A 24,691-nucleotide genomic window follows, 5' to 3' on the forward strand; every position below is an offset into this window, starting at 1 on the left:
TTTCCAAATTGTAGCATTGAAGCAGTTTCACATCTCAAAGGTGTTTACGAAATATTCACCTTTTCCACTATAAACCTCAGAATCAATGAAGCTTTAAGACATTTAGACGAAATGGTGGAGGACAAGAAAAACACACCACCCGCACCACCTGAACCACAATTACCTTCAACGGTAAGTTTTTAATTTCCTTTGAAGCTATTTTATCTTGTTCTCAACTTGAATCATAATTTTGGATGGATCATTCCTACTGAAAATATTAAGATTAGTACTCTTTTCCAGTGTCAAAACCACATTTTTATTTTTATTTGATTTTCCAATTATCTCTCTAATTTATTTTTTCTTTTTTTATAGATGGACAGTGAGGTAAAAAGCAGAGCTGTGAGTTAATATTTTTATATTCATTTAGTGTGCCTATTTTGAAAGACCTAAAGGAAATTTTCATACAGTTCCTCCTAATGCCAAATGCTTATTTCTATTCTGTGGTGGAAGTAGATTTAAAAACCAGAAATTCTTGTTCTTCAAGCATATGATAAGCAGAAATGCAAGGACAAGAAACATATGAATCATAACAACCAAACAAAGAAAAATAGTGGGTTGAAATTGAGAATCCTCAGTGCTTGCCTTCAGAGAAGGGAATGGTTTCTTTGAATCTTCAAGCAGTGATATTTATTGAGCCCTTACATTGTTCAGAGCACTGTACTAAGTGCTCAGGAGAATACGTTACAACAGAGTTGGTAAGCATGGTCCCTGACCACAGTGAGCTTAGAGTAAAGAGGAGGAGACAGACATTAAAATAAATTACAGATATGTAAGTGCTGTGGGGCTGAAGGTGGGGCGAATATCAAGTACTTAAAGGGTACACATCTAAATGCAAGGGTGACGCAGAAGGGAGAGGGAGTAGGGGAAATGAGGGTCTAGTTGGGGAAGGCCTCTTGGAGGAGATGTGATTTTTCATAGGGCTTTGAAGGTGGATACAGTGGCAGGCTGTCAGATATGAAGGGGGAGGGAGTTCCAGGCCAGAGGGAGGATGTAGGCGAGGGGTCGGTGATGAGATAGATGAGTCGAGGTATAGTGAGTAGTTGGTGTTAGAGGAATGAAGTGAATGGGCTCTAGTAGGAAATCAGCGAGGCAAGGTAGGATGGGGAGTGCTGATTGAGTGCATTGAAGCCTATGTTTAAAGTGTCTGTTTGAGGCGGAGGTAGATGGACAACTATTGGAAGTTCTTGAGGAGTGGGGAAACAAGGATTGAATGGTTTTGTAGAAAAATGATCCTGACAGCAGAGTGGACTGGAGTGGGGAGAAGCAGGAGGTGGGGAAGTCAGCGAGGATGCTGCTGCAGTAGTCAAGGCGGGATAGGTGAAGTCCTTGGCTCAGTGTAGTAACAGTTTACAAAAAGTACAGTTGATCTTCCCATAGCACATTTTCACTATTTCTGCCTCAAAAATCTTGGAGAGAGGGATTATGTGGTGGAGACAGTTATACACGTGAATATGATTATCTGCAAGCCAGGCAGAGCCTTTAAATTCAGGAGAGGGAACTCTTGTGCTCTTTTTTTATCCTGACTGGTGGGTCAAAACACACACACACACTCTCTCTCTCTCTCTCTCTCCCTCTCCCTTTCCCTCTCCCTCTCCCTCTCCTTCTCCCTCCCCCTCCCCCTCTCTCCCTCCCTCCCTCCCCTACTATGTCATGGTTAGTGGTCTTCATTAGTTTCATGGAAGTAGAGTGTTAAGTGAAAGAGCCCAAAAAGAAGTCATTTCCCAAAGAAATCCTCCTTTTTTCCCAGGAGCAACAGCAGAAAACCTGGAGAGAGTTTGGCAGATCCAGACTATGGCCTGGTCTCTTACTGGTCCTCTCATTGGTCTCCGAACCCTCTTTGAGCCAGCTGTCTCAGGGTGCCTCTACTGTCAACACCATCTCTATTGTCTTCTCCATTATTAAAGGCTTCTTATACAAATTCATTGTTTCGATCACTAACTTTTTTTTTAATTTCTCCCCTGTTGGAGTGTAAACTTCCTGTGGGCAGGGAACCCCTCTCAGGCTTCTGTTGTTACTTTCCCAAGTATTTAGTAATAATAATAATAATGATAATAATGTTGGTATTTGTTAAGTGCTTCCTATGTGCAGAGCACTGTTCTAAGCGCTGGGGTAGATACAGGGTAATCAGGTTGTCCCACGTGAGGCTCACAGTTAATCCCCATTTTCCAGATGAGGGAACTGAGGCACAGAGAAGTGAAGTGACTTGCCCAAGGTCACACAGCTGACAAGTGGCAGAGCCGGGATTAGAACCCATGACCTCAGACTCCCAAGCCCGGGCTCTTTCCACTGAGCCACGCTACTTCTCTTTAGTATTTAGTATTGTGAATACTGTGAATGTTCAGTAAATACTATTCTAGTACTTTGGAAATTCATTTGAAATATTAGGACTGGAAAGTAAGGGAATATTTAATGCTCAATCTTATGCTAACATTGACTTTTCAGGCCAACTATCTTTATATGAAGCAACGTATAGAATGCAGTCCAGTAGGAGTAATTAAGAAGGAGTGTTTGGACAATATACTAAAGATGGTACCTAAACCACTAAAAGAAGGCCAAGAGAAAAAAGCAGTTGTGGAGAGTCTTATAAATGAGGTGAAAAGCGACTATGAAAAGAGTATGAAGAGATATATGGGTAAGTTTCATTTTAGAAACATTAACTTTCATTCACTTTTGCTTTGCTTTTCTGGCTGTTGAGGCAAATATGAGGTTGCTCTATGAAATATTTGGGCAGATTATTAAAGCTATAGGTCTAAGTATTGTTTTTTAAAAAAGAATAACTTAAAACATTTCATAAATGTACAGTACTATTTATGAGTTGTTTTCTTAAATTTTGTGGTTAGTGTTTAATAGATGATGGGATTTTGGGGGATTGTCTTTTGACTTGCCCTTTGTAGTGTTTATTCATGGATTTATTAGCAATAAATCAACAGACATAAAACTTAGGCAAAATTGCTCAGAGAGAGTATTTGCAGTTATCATTAGAAGCCACAATTTAAAAAAATGTCCTTACCATACACTATTGAGGTGGCACATTCTGAAAAATAAAGGCTTTCTCCACTGTATCAGAGGTAGTCTTCTCTGCTACTTGTCTGCTGTGTGACCTTGGGAAAAATCACTTAAATTCTCAGTTGCCTCATCTGTCAAAAGGGGGGATTCAATACCTGTGCTCCCTCCCATTTAGACTGTGAGCCCCATGTGGGTTAAGCACTGTGTCCCACCTGATTACTTTGTGTCTAGTCCAGTGTTTGGCACAAAATAAGTGCCTAACAAATACTGCCATCATCATCATTTTTAGAAAGTTAAAAAAAAACCCTGAAGGATTCGCTTTTGTATGAAAGAAATGTCTTTTACTTCTAATGTATAAAAAAGCGTAAATGATGTGGCAGCTGAGCATAGCCATTTTTGAAGCAGTGGTTCAGCCAACTGCAGGTCTCCCTGGCAGTATCTGTATTGCTCTACTGTTTAACTGGGAGTGGCCTAGCCTGCCCAGGTGCCAGTGCTGACGTGAACATCTTACTTTCTCTGCTACTCCGTAGTCGAGCAGGGGCCTATCCAGTGGGAGGGGTGCTGCTGTTTCTGTTGTTTTGTTGTTTTGTTAGGCCTTGGGGTGTGACAGCCTCCTTGCCAGGGAGGAGAACATGCATTTTTATATCCTGATGGTGTGGCAAATGTGGCATTTGACTAAATTGCTGGACTGGGTTCTCTGAGTTGCACACGTTACAATGCAAGATCCTAGAAATCCAAGACGTAATTCCTTAAGCACTTCTTGAATGGTGATTAGCATATTGTGGGTTGTTCACTTTAGCCGTTTTGTTTTTTTTTAACATTTCTTATTTGTAGTTAAAAGTATTCTTCTGAAACCTGATATCCAATGGCTTGAAGATACAGGAGGACCTTTACCAACATCACCACTGTAAGTGAACTGGGTCAGCATGTGGCTTGCTTACATTTAGGTAGGAGGCAGCGAAGCCTAATAGATAGAGCACAGGTCTGGGAGTCAGAAGGACCTGGGTTCTAATCCCAACTCTGCCACTTATCTGCTGTGTGACCTTGGGCAAGTCACTTCACTTCTCTGTGCCTCAGTTACTTCATCTGTAAAATAGGAATTAAGGTTGTGAACCCCACATGGGACATGGACTGTGTCCAACCCGATTTGCTTGTATCTACCCCAGTGCGTAGTACAGTGTCTGGCACATAGTAAGGCCTTAACAAATACCATGAAAATATTGCATACTTTGGATGTAGTTTCATGGATGCTCAAGTCTTAGAATTGCCCCGAAGCCTGTGAGGAGCCAGAACAGTGAGGCACTGGGGGAGCCCGTTGCCTGGAATTGACTGGTAGGTTCCAGCGGGGCCAAAGTCTGGAATGGAGAGGGCTGGTTCCCCAGGCAGAAGTCAAGGCAGACAGCAGGTGACAAAGGAACACAGGCGGAGATCGGACAAGATGGCCGATGAGACAGGTGCCAACAGTCAGGAGTCAGGACCAGCGATATCATCAGTGGTATTTACGTCAACATCCATGGTATCTGCCGAGCACTTATTGTGGGCAGAGCAATGTTCTAAGCACTTGGGCGAGTACAGTTCAACAGAGTTGATAGACATGTTCCCTGCCCACAGTGAGCTTTCAGCCTAAACAGTAGGCAAACAGGATTTAGCAGACACAGAGAATCATCTAGTCATCTGGAACAGAGAACAGGAATTGAGGACTATTTAGAGGATTTGCATGAAGCCTTTCTGTATTTGAGTAGTACAAAGTCATTCCATAAAAATCAGTTCATAAAAACAGTGCAGTATGTACATACCTTTTAAAATACAACACATCCTTTTCTCTTATTCCGCCTGCTAACGTCTCTCTGCTCATAAACTCCTTGAGGCCAGGGAACGGGTCTAGCATCTCTGTTATATTGTACTCTCCCAAACACTTAATACAGTGCTCTGCACCCAGAAAATGCTCAGTAAATGTGATTGATTGACTGCTTGGATTGCTTCTGCCATGCTAGCCACCTCCCCCTCTGTATATTTCTTCTTCCTTCTCCTTTACCAGTTTTTCTATCAGGTTCTTCTATCTATTCAGAGACAGTGTGGCCTAATTGATAGGGCTCAGGGCTGGGAGTGAGGTGACTCAGGTTCTAGTTCTGGCTCAGCCACTAATTTGCTCTATGACTTTGGGTAAGTCATTTGACCTCTCTGTGTCTCTGTTTCCTCATCTATAAAATGGGGATAAAATGTCTGTTCTCCTTCCCTCTTAGACTGTGATCACCACGTGGTCAGGGAGTGTGTCCAACCTGATTATTTTGTATCTACCCCCATGCTTAGCACAGGGCTTGGTACATAGTAAGCACTGAACAAATGCCACAATTATTATAATGACATTAACGTAGTGGTAATACTAATAATTGGGGTATTTAAGCATGGGGATAGATATAAGATCATCAGGTCCCACATGAGGCTCACATAGTAAGTGCAAGGGAGATCAGGTATTGAATCCCATTGTACAGATGAGGGAACTGAGGACCAGAGCACTTAACTGACTTGTCCAAGGTCACAAAGCAGGTAAGGGGCAAGGATGGGATTAGAACCTAGGTCCTCTGACTCCCAAGCCTGTCCTCTTTCCACTAGGCCATGCTACTTCTTACAAGTTCAGAAGTAGTATGGCATAGTGGATAGAGCATGTGCCTGGGAGTCAGAAAGTCATAGGTTCTAATCCCAGCTCCACCATTTCTCTGTTGCGTGACCTTGGTCACTTCACTTTTCTGTGCCTGTTACCTCATCTGTAAAATGGAGATAGAGACTGGGAGCCCCATATGGGACAGGGACTATGTCCAACTCCATTTGCTTGTATCTACCCCAGTGTTTAGGACAGTATCTAGCACATAGTAAGCGCTTAACAAATACCATTATTATTAAGTTATTATTATTGTATCAAATTTGTCTTTGGTGATTGTTTTCCCACCATCTCCTGCAGTGTTTCTCCATTCTCTTTAAATAACACTTTATAAAAATCAGTAATCATAACAAGGTTTCCTTCTTGGTAATCAATCTGTCTACCCTAGTTGTTAAACACTATCATCACCCACTATTCTTTCCTCCTCTGGGGATCCTGTATTGGCCTTTTTGGCTGCAGACACTTTCATAGGTGAACTTCACTGTCAGTTGTATCTTTGAATATGAAAGGCAGCTATCTCGCTCTTTCTTTCTTTAGATAAGCAGTTATGCATATAGATATAGATTTATACCTGTAATTTATTTTCTCTCATTCCCCCATTAGGTTGGAAGGTTCTTGAAAGCAGGGAACATGTCTCATAACTCTATTTAACACTTAATATACTGTTCTGTATACATAATAATGGTTATTATATGGGTTATTATTATGGGTTAACTTTAACTTGTTAAAGTTAAATAGTTGCTTATTAATACTACGATTGATTCATCTGTGTCCTTCATCTGAGTTTTCTAAAAAAATTTGCCTCCAGCTGTCTCATCTTATCCAATTCTTCTCTTAAAAGATCAATCCCAACTCTTGGAACCCAATTAAAATTTCTCCCCAGGATGATCTTCCTTGCAGGGTGGTGGGTCAAAAAGGGTCTCTCACCTTAACTCATAACTTAGGGTTGGAAAGAAAAAACTGGAAATTTGAAGATCTGTAGCAAAATTTTCTCCTGTAAAGTGTATGGCATATCTTATTGTATCATTTTTTCTGATTTTTTTTTTAGAGGCCTGTCATTTCCCCGTCGTTGGCATACTGAGTTTGTACGAGCCAAAAAGCAAATGCTTTCTAATTTACATATTCTTCACCCAGCCATGAGAGCATTACTGAGCTATTGTTATACAACATTTACTGATTTGTATGTAATAGACTTAACAGCATTCAGGTAAAGTCTGCTAATTATCATTTAAGAGAATTGCTCATTTCATTCTGTTTACTTTCATTTTGGTAAGTATCCTTTCCCCAGCTTGGTCTCCAGAATGTAGGAGTTTCTCATCTTGAAAATATATTTTTAGTTAGTGGGATTTTGAAAGGCTCGCCTAGGACAAATTTATTGATTGTTTCTCATCCGTTTACATAACTATCATGGTTGTCTTTTTCATTTTACTGTTAAATAGGATTAAAGGTCCAATTGATTGTGAAGGCCTGAAAAATGACGTGTCTATAAGTGCAAAAAAAACTGAAGAGAAGTTGATGAATGTATGGTTTCCAAAGGTTATCCATATATTCCTCACAATGGAGCATTTACAGAGCATTATGCCAGACAAAATGGATTCTTTCTATAACTGTGTGACTACCCTTATGGCTAATCAGGTGAAAAGATTTTCTGTTATATCGCTGAATGATCAAATTATGTGCCACTTTATTCAACATACTCATTATTTTGATTTCTAGCTAATGATCTTAATGTTAAATCACTTTGGGAAAACTGAACGAAACACTGTAGAGTATCATTCTAGAATTTTCTTTTTAGAAGTCAGAAATATTTCACTGTTTTCAAGCAATTCTAAAGAGCCGTGAGTCACTGTCATGTGCTAGATGCCTACTTGCAACCCATTCAGGTAACTAATTTCTTGTAACCGCTTGAGTTAGGCTGACAAAAGGATTGCCCATTAAACTGTAAGCTCGTTGTGGGTAGGGAATGTGTCTGTTATATTGTTGCATTGTGCTCTCCCAAGCGCTTAGCACTGTGCTCTGCACCCAGTAAGTACTCAATAAATACTATTGACTGGCTGACAAAAGCTCTATGGCAGGGAACATGCATAGAGTGCAGGGCACCACAGAAAAGCAGGCATTCAATACATGCCATTTTTGCCGCTGTTGCTACCGCTATTCCTCATCCTTCTAAACTGTAAGCTCGTTGTGGGCAGGGAATGTCATTGTTTGTTGTCTTGTACTTTCCCAGGCGCCTAGTACGGTGCTCTGCACACAGTGAGCGCTCAATACATACGACTAAATGAATACTACTTCCTTTACTGCTGCTGTTGCTGCTGCTACAGTCTGCCATTCCTTTGTTCGCTTTTGGAGTGTCTCCCTTGTACTTGGGTTTGCACCCTTTATTCACCCCTCCCTCGACCCCACAGCACTTTTGTAGGTATCCACAATTTATTTATATCAATTTCTGTCTCCCTCTCTAGACTGTAAGCTCGTTGTCAGCAGGGAACGTGTTTCCCAACTCTGGGTCATACTCTTCCAAGAACCTCATACAGTGCTCTGTATGCAGTAAGCGCTCAGTAAATATGACTGATTTTTGTAATCAACATGGCAGAAAAGAGCAAAAAGAAGTGTAGACTGTATATATGCAGAAAACGCTCTGGGATAGGGAAGTCTATTTGGAGTTTGTTATTCTGAATTGATCGAAACCCCCAACTTGAGTCGGACAAGTCAAAGATGGACTTGCTAGTGTCTTATTCTTTTCCCTCCACAGGATTGAATATGTACACTGATCTCCTCTTATTTATTTTTAAAAATTTCTTTATGGTATTTAAGTGCTTACTGCGTGCCAGGCACTGTACTAAGCGCTGGGGTTGATACAAGCTAATAATATAGTATTTGTTCATTCATTTAATAGTATTTATTGAGCACTTACTATGTGCAGAGCACAGTACTAAGTGCTTGAGCACTTACTATGTGCCAAGCACTGTTCTAAGTTCTGGGGCAGATACAAGGTTATCAGATAGTTCCACGTAGGGCTCACAATAGTCCTAATTTTACAAATGAGGTAACTGAGGCATAGAGAAGTTAGGTGACTTGCCCAAAGTCACACAGCTGACAAGTGGCAGAGTCAGGATTTGAACCTATAATCTCTGACTCCCAAGCTTGTGCTCTTTCCACTAAGCCACGCTGCTTCTCACAGTCCATGTCCCACATGGGGCTCACAGTCTTAATCTGCATTTACAGATGAAGTAACTGAAATACAAGTTAAGTGACTTGTCCAGGGTCACACAGTAGACAAGTAGTGGAGCCAGGATTACAACCCAGGACCTTCTGACTCCCAGGCCCGTGGTTTATCCAGTAGGCCACACTGCTACTTTTATATCAAGAAATCTGTCCTGGGCCCTAAGCATTAGTCCAAAAAAAAAAAAAAAAGGTAAAATTTATACAGAGTGAGGCTGGAAATATAGTTGGATAACTTAGTTTTTTTCACTCTGATGATGAAGGATGGTGATGGAGTTGTCCATTGTAAATGACAGAGGAGCTTCAGTCCTTCGGTTGGCTATGACCTTAGTAAATCTGGAGGCAGCTACCCAGGCAACCATCTGCTGGTCTATGGTTCTATGGCCCAGCATCCACAAATGGGTTTTGTCCTTCCAGTTCTAACATGTTCGTCATCAGGTGCTGCACCTGTGCCTCTTTACTCGCTCATTCCACTATAATAAAAATAATATTGTTTTGAATTAATTAACTGGGGAAAGGCTTCTTAAAGGATAAGTGATTTCAGAAGGACCTTGAGGATGGGGAGAGGCATGGTCTGTGGGATTTAAAGTGGAAAGAAGATCTAGGCAGCGGAAAGGCCTGAGCAGAGATTGGTGGTAGGAGAGATGAGAGTGAGGCACAGCAAGTAGGTCAGCTTGAGAGGAATGTGTAGTAAGAGCTGGGTTGTAGCAGGGAAAGAGAGTGGGTGGATAGACGGGAGAGAGCTGATTGATTGCCTTAAGGAAAGTTATCAAATAGGCTTTAAATTTACCAAAGAACCAAATAACCGAGTAAAATCCAAGAGAGTTTTGAATTTTCTAAATGTATATACTATTGTCTAGCTGAGAGCACTATTGATAAAAACAGTGGAAGGCCTTGTAGAAGTCTTTGTCTTTGGAGATCAAGATTTGCTACCATTATTTAAGATGGAATTGATACTCGATGAAGAAAAAATGAAGTTTTATCCCACCTTTCAAGATTTGGAAGATACCGTTCTGAGTTTGGTGGTTCGGATAACAGAGACTTTGCAGGTATAGTTGCTCTTCATTTCTGAACTTATATAATACTTGAAATAAGTAAATGATTTGGGTTGAACAGGATCATTGTACATAAAAAGCGATAACATTATGTTGGAAGGGTGAGCATATTGTTTCCCTTTTCTATTTTACTCCATCCCAAAAACTTAATTTTGGTCTTAGCCCTTGTCTACACCAGAGCAAACCTTTTGGGAAGGAATAAAATAATGACGTGTTTACCAACTCTGTTATATTGTATTCTCCCAAGCACTTAACACAGTGCTCTGCACAGTGCTCAATCAATATGATTGATGGATCAATATGAATATGTACATTAGTTTCTTAAAGTGGAGGAGCTAGTATCTAAAAATGTCTCAACTGAACTTTTGATTCATATTAGTGTGTTCTAGCCAGATTGAGAGTTTTCCCAAAAATAAACTTCGAATTGGCAGCCAATGAGACACTTCTAGTTAAGTTTGCACTCTTTTCATCTTTAGTTTCTTTCTAGTTTCTTATAGACAAATCAAACAGAAGAGGACAGAGTTTTGTGCCATACAATACTGCAGAATCGAAAGCCTACATTTTAGACTGTCTAAAAATATTTGCCTTGTATAGTCAAGCTTAACAGTAAATGTATAAAAGTAGTATTTATAGAATTTGAGAAAGTTGAAAGGGCATTATTATAGAAAATGCCATTAAACGCATATGAACCATACATTCATTTAATTTGTCATTTATAATAGCCACTGTCATTTGCGTTTATCCTAGCATGTCCAAACTGTAAATTCTTGGCTATTGGGAGCACCAACACCTGTGATGATTAATGCAGAACTTCCTGAACAAGTCGTGACCTGGGCCGTTTTTAAACTAAAGGAAGCAGTGAACTTGAATTTACAGGGTCCAAAAGACCATCTTGAGGAATATGGTATGTGGGAGTAAACTTTTTTAAATATAAAGAACACTTTTTTGCTAGAGGAATTTAGCCAAATGCAGGTTTTTCTTTAGTGATGTGTTCCTCCCTGTGAGTTTCCTGTCACCCCAATCCTCCCTGTCTCACTAGCCCATAATCTTGGCATAATCCTCAATTCACCTCTCTTATTCAACCCACACATTCAGTCTGTCACCGGATCCTGTCAGTTCTGCCTTCACAACATCGCTAAAATCTATCCTTTCCTCTCCATCCAAACTGCTATCACGGTGACTATTGCATCGGCCTTCTCACTGACCTCCCTACCTCTTGTTTCTTCTTTCTCCAGTCCACGCTTCATTCTGCTGTCTGTATCATTTTTCGGAAAAACCATTCAGACCACGTCCTCCACTCCTCAAAAACCTCCAGTGGTTGCCCGTCCACCTTTACATCAGCCAGAAACTTCTTACCCTTGGCTTTAAGTCACTCAATCAGTTCTCTCCCTCCTACCGTACTTTGCTGATCTTTAATTACAATCCAGCCTGCACACATCTCTTAAACACCAGCCTGTTCTCTGACCCTCAATCTTGCCTATCCTGTTGCTGACCCCTGGCCCCCAGCCTCCCTCTGGCCTGAAACTCTGTTCCCCTTCATATCCAACAGCCCACTACTTTCCCTACTTTCAAAACCCTCCTAAAACCACATCTCCAAGAAGCCATGCCTTACTAAGCCCTCATCTTCCCTCCCTGCCCTCCCTTTTGCATTGCCTATATATTTGCTTGTGTATCCCTCAATCACTTTGATGCTCACCCCAGCTCCACAGCACTTATGTACATATCCTTATACTCTACTATTTCCTCCATCTGTAATTTAATGTCTGTCTCCCCCTCTAGATTGCAAGCTTCTTGTGGGTAGGGAAGATGTCTACCGACTTTGTTATATCGTACTCTCCCAAATGCCTAGTACTGTGCTCTGCACACAGCAAGAGCTCATTAAATACCATTGATTTTTTTTTTTGGCCAATTTGATTATTTTCAGTTGAAAAATATGGTTGGCTTTTGGATGGGACTGCAGTTACACGAATAATGACTTTTCAGGCAGAAGATCACAATTTTGATGACTATGTGGAAGTAGGTTTACATTTTATTAATTCCTTTTTTGGGGTGTTATTTTGAAAAATTGATACCTTTTTAAACTCGTAGTTTAGATAATTGCTTTCTACTCTATTTCATTATAATTAATTGTGACCCAGCTTGGTTCACATCACCGTTGGTTTCACAAGCATTCTTATTAACTGAATTAACTTTAGATTTGGATAACTAATGTTTGGATAATTTACTTTCCATTATAGATGATTTAGCCTTAAAATTCCTTGAATACTGACATATATATGTAAAAATGACTCCCTTGTTAGATGTTTTAGTTAATTGAAATCTATGGTTTCAATCACGCTGGAGAATTTTTTAGAAAATTATGGAGTGATTGAAAATGGTGTTTTAATGAAAGTAAGTATCAGGTTATGAGATAAGATTATTCAACTACTATAAAATAGAAGTCAATTCCATCAGTGTATAGTAAACCAGAATCCAACCACTTTGGAAGCAGCCTGGTCCAGTGGAAAGTGCCCGAGCCTGGGAGTAAGAGGACCTGGGTTCTAAAGCCACCTGGGTTCTAATCCCACCTCTACCAGTTGCCCTCTGGGTGACCGTGGACAAGTCACTTCACTTCTCTGTGCCTCAGTTCCCTCATCTGTGAAATGGGGATTTAATGCCCGTTTCTCCCTCCTTAGATCGGGAGCTCCGAGGGGGACCTGATTATCTTGTATCTCCCCCAGAGCTTAGTACAGTGCTGGACACATAGTGCTTAACCAATACCACAACTATCATTATTATTATTAATACTTATTAGTGGAGTTTTTCTGGACAAGCAGAATTTACCTTGATACTGGAGCCCTGCTGGAACAGAAGCCCCGTTTGTGTGGAGGGCTGCTTTGAAGCCCATCTATCCTGGCCCTTCACAGAGTGGGATTTCTGTACTTGCAGCACTTCAGCCTCATCAGAAGAAAGCCTCAGGCAAGGTTCAGCAAGGGGCATTCAGTTTCCAGAAAGCTGACCATGGTTACTGCTGGGCTTGTTCAACTCTGGAGACAGATTCAAGGTGGCAGGGGAGAAAGAGGGATTAGAGAAACTGGGATTTCTTTGCACTAGCACTTTTTAAAACCGTGAAATTAACGACAGAGTTGAAGTTTGCAATTTAACCTGTTTTGTTTGTTGAAGTTTGTAGACAGATTTTTCAACCTTGCCAATGAAATCAGCTTGTTGCCAAATGTGGTTCACTTCCCTATGATGCGCTTGGATTGTGAAGATATAAAGAAGGGATTGGTGGAAAGAGTACAAAAATATGCAAATATGTTGCTGAATAACATAGCTGCAAAACTCAGACAAGAAGGCGAAAGGTAAGTAGAAGTAATTGATCAATCCTTAGAGATTATGTGCGGACAAGCGCAGCGTGGCTTAGTGGAAAGAAACCGGGCTTGGAAGTTGGAGGTCGTGGATTCTAATCCCGGCTCCGTGACTTGTCTGCTGTGTGACCTTGGGCAAGCCACTTAACTTCACTGTGCCTCAGTTTCCTCATCTGTAAAATGGGGATGAAGACTGAGCCCCTTGTGGGACAACCTGATTACCTTGTATCTACCCTAGCACTTAGAACAGTGCTTGGCACATAGTAAGCGCTTAACAAATACCATCATCATTGTTATTGTTATTATTAGTACAGTGCTCTGCATACAGTAATCACTTAATAAATACAGTCAAAAGAATGTACTGAAATAAGTATCCGCCATTTTGCTGGGTGGGAGTCTCTACAGCAGTGCTTCTCAAAGCAGTTTGGTCTGGGGTCCACTTGGCTATGGCAAAAAAGCTCTTAGGACACAATTTCTGGAACAGAGAGGCTGGACCAAGAAGCCAGTTGTTTTCTAGTCTGTGTGATCTTGTGTATCATGGAAATGGAAGGATTTCCATGGGAAGTTCTCTGGGATTGCTGGTGATATGCTGCCAAAGTAAAAATTGCATCCCTTCTGTTTTTCTCCAGGTGTGATCTTTTTTGGACAAACCATTACAAAATTTGTCCTTTATTTTGCAAACAAGAGGTGGCACCAGGGAGGAGAGTAGAAGGACTGAGAGAGTGACAGATCAGTAAGGAGATGGGGAGACCAATGGAGAGGGGTCGAAACAAACAGGCCAACAGAAGAGTTGAGGAACCTAGCAGAAGAGGACAGAAGTGGGTTGGGAGAGGAGGCAGTAGTAGACAAGAGAAGCAATGTGGCCTGATGAAATGAACATGGGCATGAGAGTTGGAAGAATATGGGTTCTAATCTTGGCTCTGTCACTTGTCTGCTGTGCGACCTTGGGCAAGTCATTTAACTTCCCTGGGCCTCAGTTACCTCATCTGTAAAATGGGGATTAGGACAGGTAGCCCCATGTGGGACATGGACTGTGTCCAACCTGATTAGCTTGTATCTACCTCAGGGTATAATACAGGGCTGGCACATAGTAAGTGCTTAACAAATAGCATCAAAAAAAAGAAAAAGGAAAAAAAGGGACAGAGATAAATGTAGAAAAAAGTTCTACCTCTAATTAGGGAAGATCCGCTATTGCTGCAAGTATAATAATAAAACTGCAATTAAAAAAAAACCCCCAAAACACTTCTACCATTCAAGCTGTTCCTCTCTTGCCCCAACTCTCTCAGGCCAGATTCAGAGGTTTCAGAGTTTGGAAAGTGGCTGATGAATGTATCCTTTTCATTACTGTTTCTTTTTCATGAGTGTAGCCAATTATCTTCAGTTACCATGATTTCTTTATACTTAATTTGCTTATAACATAAAATTGATTGTCAAAATATATTAGCTTGTACCCGCACCAGCACTTAGCACAGTGCTTGGCTCATAATAATGCTTCACACATACCACCATTATTATTATTTTCAGGATATGCATTGAATTTGAAAGGATCAAAGATAATGCATTAAGAATTCCCCAAACTACGGAAGAAATGATTCAACTTGTGTCTTATGTAGAAATGGCTAGGACTGTGGGGATTGAGCAGTTGAATTCAAGAATCAAGGTAAGTTTTTTATTTTAAGATACAACTTGCGTGCAGGACAGATTTGATCAGGGGTGGCTTGGTTTTTCTTATAGTGCACAGGACCTCTAATTAGGCTTTTAAAGACTTGAAAAAAATCACAGAGGTGTTTTTAAACCTTTATCCTAGATTTTTCTATACTCCCTTCTGCCAAAACAAGCCTGTTTTGGATGGAATGTGATGAGAGAATTAGGAGTTGCTCTTCCGATAATGTATCCCTGCCCGAGTACACCATGCCATGGCATTGGAAGAAAGGGTCATGTGGATGAGTTCCGCAACAGGAGTTTTCCTTAATTTAGGTCACTGCATGAGGGCAACCTTAGGATTAACGTCGTGAGTAGGGATCATGACTATCGATCTACTATATTGTACTTTTCCAAATGCTTAAAACAGTACTCTGCACCCAGTAAGCACTCAATAAGCTCTTGACTGGGGGAAGAGATAGCATGTGTCTGTGGACTTGTGGGTTTTTGTGTTGGGACAATTGGAGTGGTGTGTATATGTGATTGTGGGAAACAGAAAGCCATGTTTGGCTATTCATTGGATGCCTGTGGAGATGGAGACAATAATATGGTTGTGTTATAGAAGGAGGAGAGAGACAATGGAAGAGAGAAATAGAGAAGGGGGAGAAATAGAGATGGGGGCACTGGGTAAATGATGGAATAATAAGTGGTGTAGATAGAGAACTAATTTAAAAAATGACAGCCTTCCCTGGTTCTTCCAAGTAGCTCCCAAAGCTATAGAGAGGGAGAAAAACCAGAGTAGAGTCCTCTTGACTCTAAGCTTCTTGAGGCCAGGGATTCTTCCTACCTAGTGTTACACTCTCCCAAGTGCTTAGTACTGTGTGCTCTGCACACAGTAAGTGCACAATAAATAGCACCGATTGATGGATTCTCCCCATTGTCTTTGGACTTCCTCAGCAAAAACCAGCCCACCTATGTGTTTATGCAAAGAAATTTAAATTTGATGCTCTTGTCTTAGATTAATTTCTAAAGTAGAAATCCACGTCAAAATGAAACGCCCAGGCGTGTGGTATGGAACCAACTGCCCAATTGATTTAGTTGTGCCATTCAACTATTTTAGTGTAGTTGCATCCAAAACAAAGCAATTCTGTCATCTTACAGTACGTTTTAGAATGAGAATTGGAAGAGCATCAGGAACTTTTGGTGGCAGTTTATTTTAGATTTTCTGTATATTATGTCATGATCAAAACTATTAACCTTGAACAATTTCTTTCACAGGAATCCTACCGGCAAATGGCTTATCTTTTAGATGTTTTCAATTTTATTCCAGAAGATTTAATGTTAAATGCAAAGGTCCTCATGTGGCCTCGGAATATTAATCCTATCTTTGATAAAAATGATGAAGTATGTTTTCCATGTCTATTCTATAGTTTAATAGTTTATGCATTAGTTCTCTTTGCTGTTGGCTATTTGGTTGTGTGTAATGATTTTTCCCAATGTCTTTTGGAACTCGGCAGCAGGTTAGCTTTTAGAATTTTGGGAATTAATTATATTTATTTTGATTTCCACTTGAATTTTATGGAATAGTTTCTGGTTTACAAATATTCAGTTTATGTTTTTAGGAAATGATGTGTACTCTGCTACTTACCAGGTTACTTCTGAAATTTGAAATTACTGAATTTGATTCTTGGCCTTTTTGAGCTCTACCCTTCAGTCCTCCTTTCCAGAATACACGAAAGAGGTGTGATGCAGGCCAGAGGAAAGCAACCTTTCTTTGCCTCATCCCTTTAATCCTGCTTCACACACTTGTTTGAAATGAAGAATCACTCCGTGAATGACAGGCGACTACTGTGTCTGTTGCCGGTTCCACTCCTCCTCAGTGTGCCGCTTTGTGGCAAGTTAAGGCTCTATCACTACCGAGAAGCAGTGTAGTGTAGTGGAAAGTGCCTGGACCTGGGATTCAGAGGACCTGGGTCCTTATTCATTCAGTAGTATTTATTGAGCGCTTACTATGTGCAGAGCACTGTACTAAGCGCATGGAATGTACAATTCGACAACAGATACAGTCCCTGCCCATTGACGGGCTTAATCGGGGGAGACAGACAGACAAAAACAAAAGCAATAAATAGAATCAAGGGAATGTACATCTCATTAAAACAATAGCAATAAATAGAATCAAGGGGATGTACATCTCATTAACAAAATAAATAGGGTAATAAAAATATATACAAATAAGCAGACGAGCACAGTGCTGAGGGGAGGAAAAGGGAGAAGGGGAGGAGCAGAAGGAAAGCAGGGGAGAAGGGGGCTTAGCTGAGAGGAGGTGAAGGCGGGGGTAGAGAGGCAGCAGAGGGAGTAGAGGGAAAAGGGGAAGCTCAGTCTGGGAAGGCCTCTTGGAGGAGGTGAGCTCTCAGTAGTGCTTTGAAGAGGGGCAGAGAATTAGTTTGGTGGAGGTGAGGAGGGAGGGCATTCCAGGACAGCAAGAGAACGTGGCCCAGGGGTCGACAGCGGGATAGGCGAGAACGGGGGACGGTGAGGAGGTGGGTGGCAGAGGAGCAGAGCCTACGGGGTGGGCAGTAGAAAGAAAGAAGGTAGGGGGGGCAAGGTGATGGAGAGCCTTGTAGCCTAGAGTGAGAAGTTTTTGTTTCGTGCGGAGGTTGATAGGCAACCACTGGAGGTTTTTAAGAAGGGGAGTGACATGCCCAGAGCGTTTCTGCAGGAAGATGATCCGGGCAGCAGAATGAAGAATAGACTGGAGCGGGGAGAGATGGGAGGAAGGGAGATCAGAGAGAAGGCTGACACAATAATCCAGTCGGGATATTATGAGAACCTGTACCAGTAAGATAGCCGTTTGGGTGGAGAGGAAAGGGCCGATCTTGGCGATATTATAAAGGTGAGACCGGCAGGTCTTGGTGTCAGATTGGATGTGTGGGGTGAATGAGAGAGCCGAGTCAAAGATGCCACCAAGGTTGCAGGCTTGAAAGATGGGAAGGATGGTCCACAGTGATAGGGAAGTCTGGAAGAGGACAGGGCTTGGGAGGGAAGATAAAGAGCTCAGTTTTGGACATGTTGAGTTTTAGGTGGCGGGCAGACATCTAGGTAGAGACGTCCTGGAGGCAGGAGGAGATACGAACCTGAAGGGAGGGGAAGAGAACGGGCACAGATGTAGATTTGTGTGTCATCTGCACAAAGATGATAGTTGAAGCCATGGGAGCGAATGAGTTCACCAAGGGAGCGAGTGTAGATGGAGAACAGAAGAGGGCCAAGAACTGACCCTTGAGGAACCCCAACAGTTAGAGGATGGGAGGGGGAGGAGGAGCCTGCGAAGGAGACCGAGAATGACCGGCCAGAGAGATAAGAGGAGAACCAGGAGAGGATGGAGTCCGCGAAGCCAAGGTGAGATAAGGTGTGGAGGAGAAGTGGATGGTCTACAGTGTCAAAGGCAGCTGAGAGGTCAAGGAGGATTAGCATAGAGTAGGAGCCATTGGATTTGGCAAGAAGGAGGTCATGGGTGACCTTTGAGAGAGGAGTCTCGGTAGAGTGGAGGGGACGGAAGCCAGATTGGAGGGGGTCCAGGAGAGAATTGGAGTTAAGGAATTCTAGGCAGCGAGTGTAGACAGTTCATATTCCGGCTTGGCCACTTGCCTGCTGTGTGACCTTGGATGAGTCACTTAATTTCTCAGTGCCTCGCTCTCCTAATCTGTAAAATGGGGATTCAGTGCCTGTTCTTCCTCCTATTTAGACTGTGAGCCCCATGTGGGACAGGGATTGCGTCTGACCTGATTATCTTGTAGTGAGCGCTTAACAAATACCGTTATTATTATGATGCATACTAAGCCCAATATCTGTCATATCGAATCGGCCATACTCTTTCTGGACACCCATGGCATTACCACATGAAGGTAAGATGGATTCGTGCCTAATGCGCAGTTTTGTATTGTGCTTCACATTGTTCAAGATCCCTTCACAGTGTTTAGGGTAATTTTTGCATTTGTTATGTTTAGACTGTGAGCCCGTCATTGGGCAGGGATTGTCTCTATCTGTGGCTGAATTGTACATTCCAAGCGCTTAGTACAGTGCTCTGCACATAGTAAGCACTCAAGAAATACTATTGAATGAATGAATTATCGGCTCTAAGTGAAAAATGAGCGATTTGTGAAAAGGCCAGGAAAATGAACTATCAGTGAGGTCATCATTTTTCCAGAGTAATTTGTACTAGTATTATATCAAACTGACAGTATGAAAGGTAAGTAAAAGGATTTTTATACATGCTTATTCCTTCATTATTCATAGTTATCATGTTTAGTGCTGGCCTAGAATGCTCATTAGATCATCACAAACCTTCTTGAACTCTGCCCAGTGAATCGAAGCCATAGAGTCTCTAACCTTATGTGTAGTAGGTATAGTAGTAGTAAGAGTTATTAAGTGCCTACTGTGTGCAGAGTACTGTATAAGCTCTGGTAAAGCGTACACAGGTGGGAATTCGGACATTGTCCCTGGCCCTTGGGGGAGTGGGGGTGGGAGAGGGGATAACAAGAAGCAGGGGATAGAGAAGCAGTGTGGCTCAGTGGAAAGAGCACAGGCTTTGGAGTCAGGGGTCATGAGTTTGAATCCCAGCTCTGCCACTTGTCAGCTGTGTGACTGTGGGCAAGTCACTTAACTTCTCTGTGCCTCAGTTACCTCATCTGTAAAATGGGGATTAAGACTGTGAGCCCCACGTGGGACAACCTGATTCCCCTGTGTCTACCCCAGCGCTTAGAACAGTGCTCTGCAGATAGTAAGCGCTTAACAAATACCAACATTATTATAACAGTCAAGCAATGTCAGTCAGTCAATCGTATTTATGGAGCACTTATCGTGTGCAGAGCACTGTACTAAGTGCTTGGGTGAGTATACCAATATACAGACACATTCCCTGCCCACAACGAGCTTACAGTCTAATGAGCAACCCTTTCATCAGCTTAACTCCATCGGTTACAAGAAATGAGTCATAAGCACTTAGTACAGTGCAAGCATCTAGTTCATTGCTCTGCACACAGCAAGAGCTCAATAAATACGATTGAACGAATGAATGGGTTGCAAGTCGGCATGTAGTACATGACAGTGACTCACCTCTTTTATATAATAGAGGTGATAGTGACTCTTTAGAGTTGCTTGAAAAAAGTGAAATGTTTCTGACTTCTAAAAAGAAAATTCTAGAACTATATTCTACCAAATTTCATTCAGTTTTCTCAAAGTGATTTAACATTATGATCATTAGCTAGAAATTAAAATAATGAGTATGTTGAATCGAGGGACACATAATTTCATCACTCCAAGATTTAAAAGAAGATGTTTTCACCCGATTAGCCATAAAAGTAGTTACCCAGTTATAGGAAGAATCCATTTTGTCTGGCTTAATACTCTGTGAAGTATTGATGAGTATATGATGAATAGCTGAAGATGAATATATTGATGAATATATGTATATAAGTTGGGGAAAAGGGACTGGAGACAGACACGTGAGAGGTGATGAAACAGTGCAATACTGAAACACAAGGACATATTCAAATCAGCAGAGTGCTATGGCTAGAGGGAAAGAGTTTCCGGCTCCTCATGGCACAGAGTCCAAGGCACACCCTAAGCCACAGCAGCAGTAGCCACCAGTCTCCCCAGGGTTTTGTGGTGACCTTGGGCTGCCGGTGCATTTCTCTTTCCCCTCAGGGTGGTGGAGGCAGGATGGGATGGAGGATTCTATTCCCTTCGATGGCCCAGAGAAAAGCCAGTTCCAGTTCCCGAGGAAGGATTGTGTCTGTCACACAGCATGTCGGGAACAGAGGCTCTCAGTGGTGGGAGGGAAGGTGGTAGTTACTGTGGTTGCTTTGCTTTGGTTTGTTCCTTACACCTCTAGTTTTCTAAGTCATGGTTTTGTTAACACCTAAGAACTCAGTACCTGACAGTTAGTGGGGCAGTTCTGTCATTATTTTGTTTTCTTACCTGACCGCAGACTGTCATGTGTCTCTGTATTGGTGGCACCAGATATTTATGCATTCTGTTTTGATTGTTTTGAGAAACCTTTTGCCCTCATGATAAATATATTTAAATTATCCTTTTAAAAGCTGATTGAGGGTGCTAAGCTTAAAGGTGAAATTGAACTACTGGCAAAGAGAGAGAAACTTATTCTGGAAATGGAAAAGCTGGAAACCTGCATAGAAGAGCTGAGCGATTATACGGAATTGGATCGAATAAACCAGGTCTGGTAAATATATATTGGGGATATATTTAAAATAAGAAAGTTAATAGCATTAATGCTATTAGACATGATAAAGTTGTAAAGTAAATACCAATGTGAATATATTTGATTGTGGCTCAAAATCCTCTAATTGTAATACTGAATTTACTGTTTTTATTTCATTTATTCATTCATTTTCATCAGTCAATCATTAGTATTTACGAGTGTCTACTATGTGAGAAATGCCCTATTAAGTGCCTGGAAGAGTACTCTAGAGGTAAAAAAAAAAACAAATAAAAAAAATAGCCATGATCTCTGCCCTTAAGATCCTATAATCTAATGTGGGAGATAGAATAAATTACAGCTAGGAGGAAAATGAGGATGGAAACATGAATGGATACCTCATGCAGAGCACTGTACTAAGCCCTTGGATACAATATAACAGAATAGGTAGACAAGTTCCCTGCCCACAACAAGCTTGCAATCTAGAGGGGGAGTCAGACCTTACTATGCATGAATAACTTGCAGACATGTACATAAATGCTGTGGTGTTAAGGGAGGGTTGAACAGAGGAAGTAAATCCATATGGTTTGTATTGGAGGGAAACCGAGCCTTTCTGATCAGAAATGGACTTTGACTGGAGAGTGTCTTTGTCTCACTGGAGATCATCTCAGTACTATCTGTTTAATCCAACTGGGCAGAGACTAACTCCAATTAGAGCTTGCCTCTATCCTATTCGGACAATGTCACTGAAGGGAGAGAGAAGATTGCCAGCTGATAGATGGTCTCAAATTTGGCAGAGGGGGGTGAAGTGGAAGGGCGTGGCCTAATGAAAAGAGCACAGGCCTGGGAGTCAGAGGACCTGGGTTCTAATATTGATTCTGCTAGTTGCTTGCCGTGTGGCCTTGGGCAAGTCACTTCATTTCTCTTTGCTGTAGTTTCTTCCCTCCTTAGACTGTGAGCTCCATGTGGGACAGGGGCTTTGTCCAACCTCATAAACTCCTATCTACCCCAGTGCTTAGAACAGTGCTTGACACAAAGTGAGCATGTGACAAATAGCATTAAAAAAAAAAAAAGAGTTCTGGTCTGGAAGCTGGAGAACCACATTTCCCCACTCCTCAAGAACTTCCAGTGGTTGCCCATCCACCTCCACATCAAACAGAAGTTCTTTATCATAGGCTTTAAAGCACTCAAACACCTTACCCCTCCTACCTTACCTCCCTGATTTCCTGCTACAATCCAGCCCACACACTTCCCTCCTCTGTCAGCGTACCCACTGAAATTCGATCTTGTCCATCTCAATGCCGACCCCTCACCCACATCCTTCTTCTGACCTGGAGCTCCCTCTCCCTTCATAACCGATAGGTGATAACTCTCTCCACTTTCAAAGCCTTATTAAAAACACATCTCCTCTTAGAGGCCTTCCCAGAGTAAACCCCTCATTTCTTCTTCTCCCACTCCCTTCTGCATCACCTTTGCACTTGAAGTTGCTCCCTTTATTCACCTTTCCTTCAGCCCCACAGCACTTATGAACATATCTGTAATTTATTTATGTTAATGTCCGTCTCCCCCTCTAAGCAATAAGCTAGTTGTGGGCAAGGAAAGTGTTTGCTGACTTTGTTATATTGCTCTTTCCCAAGTTCTTTGTAAACAGCAAGTGCTCAATAAATAAGATTGATTGGTTGATCTGGGTTTGAATGTGAGATCTGCCACTCACCTATTGTATGATCTTGGACAAATCACTTAACCTCTCTGTACCTCAGTTTCTTCATCTGCAAAATGGTAGTATTGATCACCAACCTTTTTACCTATCTTGCAGGATTGTTGGAAGGGAAAAAATAAGATAAGTAATATAATAGTGCTTTGGGAATAAAAGTGATATACAAAAGCTATTTTGGTTCACAGACCATCTCCAATCAGAGAAAGAGAATATCTGACCACTAGAAATTCAGATGGGGATCTGTGTAGTCCCGGTAAACTAGGGATGGAGGGCAAAATTTAGTCCTCTAACTCTTATACCTAGTCTGGAGTTTGAGGAGAGAGATCTCTTTCTTGAGAAGACTCCAAAGCATTTCTCACAAGTTGTAGGTTTCACCCCGTTTAGGGTCCCCAAAATGTTAACCCTCTGCTCCAATTGCAGATCAGGCCGGCACATACTGTGGACTCTTGTGACATCTCCTGAGAGTTTGGATCTCTGAGCCTGATTGCACTATACCATGTGTTCAAGGAGTGAAAAACAAAGAGACATAGACTGTAAGCTCCTTGTGGGCAAGGATCTTGTCTACCAACTCTATTGTGTTGTACTTTCCCAAGCACTTAGTACAGTGCTCTGCACACAGTAAGCACTCAGTAAATACCGTTGATTAATTGATATAATTAATCATACACTAGTGGGGGAGACAGACGTAAGCATCAGTACAAATAAGAGTTGTCCTGAATGTGCAGTTGAATAAAAGTATGTACGTAAGTGTCAAGGATGGATATAAATAAGTTGTGCTAGAAGTGATTGATTCAGGTGGCGGAGGTCAGCTAGGGGAGGTGGGATTTTAGGAGGGCTTTGAATGTGGGAAAGCTGTAGTCTATTGGATTTGGGGAAGGAGGGTGTTCCACGTCAGAGGAGCAGCATGAGCAAGAGGATAGAGGTGGGAGGATGAAGGGTGGGCTACAGTTAGACGATTAGTTTGTGAGGAATGAAGAGAGTGAGCTGGGGAATAGTGGGTGAAGCGAGCAGAAGGGTGAAAGTGGGGAGAGTTGGTAGAGAGCCTTGAGGCTGATGGTGAGTTTTTATTTGATATAGAGGGCTACAGGAAGTGGAGAGGAGATAAGTGGGTCAAATGATGCTTCCAAAAGTTATGTGAACTAAGCCATGGGCTAAAGACAATCCTTTGATGAAATCATACATCAGGATTGCAAAATTGCATATCATTAGTCTGAAATCATTTGGAGTCGGATATCTGTCTTCTGAGGGGATACGAGGAGGGTTTCCTAGATTCTGCTCAGGGCACCTATCTTCAACACAAAGTGATTTCAGGGTAGATGCAGCCTCTAGGTGCAGGGAGCAAATCCTGAAGTTAAATCTGACATTTCTGGGTGGATAGAGATTATCTTAATCTGACGGGGTGGATTCAGTCTCCACTTGACAAGAGGAATCAGATTGCATTTTATCAGAACCGTCTGCCATTGGTTGGAAAGTGACGTCTCCCAATCAGAGACGATTTCCAATTCGATAAATTATTTATTATGTTTTGTTGAACTCTGATCAGATTGAGACCCTCTCTGTACAGTGAGGGAGGGGAGAGGGAGGATGATCTTTGTGACTGGAGATGATCCCCATTTGGATGGAAATACCACAAAACCTGCTCCATGGAGAAGACCTGCTCTGGAGAACATAGCCTTTTTTGATGCATGGAAAGTTGTCAGTGGTTGTACTTGGTCCAGGCTGCTGCCTTTCTTCGTAGCCTGGTGATTGGTTTGAGGCTTGACCTATCAATTAATTGATGTTTAGTTGATTGGA

The 24,691-nt window shown here is 41.7% G+C and overlaps 1 protein-coding gene across 5 annotated transcripts in view; it reads left to right on the forward strand.

Annotated features, from left to right (window-relative positions):
* DNAH12 (dynein axonemal heavy chain 12) overlaps nucleotides 1–24,691 on the forward strand; it is a 132,610-nt gene that overhangs the window by 4,236 nt on the left and 103,683 nt on the right. For all 5 annotated transcript variants that reach the window (XM_029050561.2, XM_029050564.2, XM_029050563.2 and 2 more), the window contains exons 3-15: nucleotides 81–171; nucleotides 352–378; nucleotides 2,482–2,671; nucleotides 3,880–3,952; nucleotides 6,753–6,911; nucleotides 7,144–7,339; nucleotides 9,784–9,972; nucleotides 10,726–10,882; nucleotides 11,903–11,994; nucleotides 13,141–13,319; nucleotides 14,850–14,985; nucleotides 16,245–16,370; nucleotides 21,065–21,199. In XM_029050561.2, the coding sequence (XP_028906394.1) occupies nucleotides 81–171; nucleotides 352–378; nucleotides 2,482–2,671; nucleotides 3,880–3,952; nucleotides 6,753–6,911; nucleotides 7,144–7,339; nucleotides 9,784–9,972; nucleotides 10,726–10,882; nucleotides 11,903–11,994; nucleotides 13,141–13,319; nucleotides 14,850–14,985; nucleotides 16,245–16,370; nucleotides 21,065–21,199 (1,750 nt within the window). The remainder of the gene's footprint in view (nucleotides 1–80; nucleotides 172–351; nucleotides 379–2,481; nucleotides 2,672–3,879; nucleotides 3,953–6,752; nucleotides 6,912–7,143; nucleotides 7,340–9,783; nucleotides 9,973–10,725; nucleotides 10,883–11,902; nucleotides 11,995–13,140; nucleotides 13,320–14,849; nucleotides 14,986–16,244; nucleotides 16,371–21,064; nucleotides 21,200–24,691) is intronic.

The sequence above is a fragment of the Ornithorhynchus anatinus genome, chromosome X1 (assembly GCF_004115215.2).
Source record: "Ornithorhynchus anatinus isolate Pmale09 chromosome X1, mOrnAna1.pri.v4, whole genome shotgun sequence".
NCBI classification, from domain to species: domain Eukaryota; kingdom Metazoa; phylum Chordata; class Mammalia; order Monotremata; family Ornithorhynchidae; genus Ornithorhynchus; species Ornithorhynchus anatinus.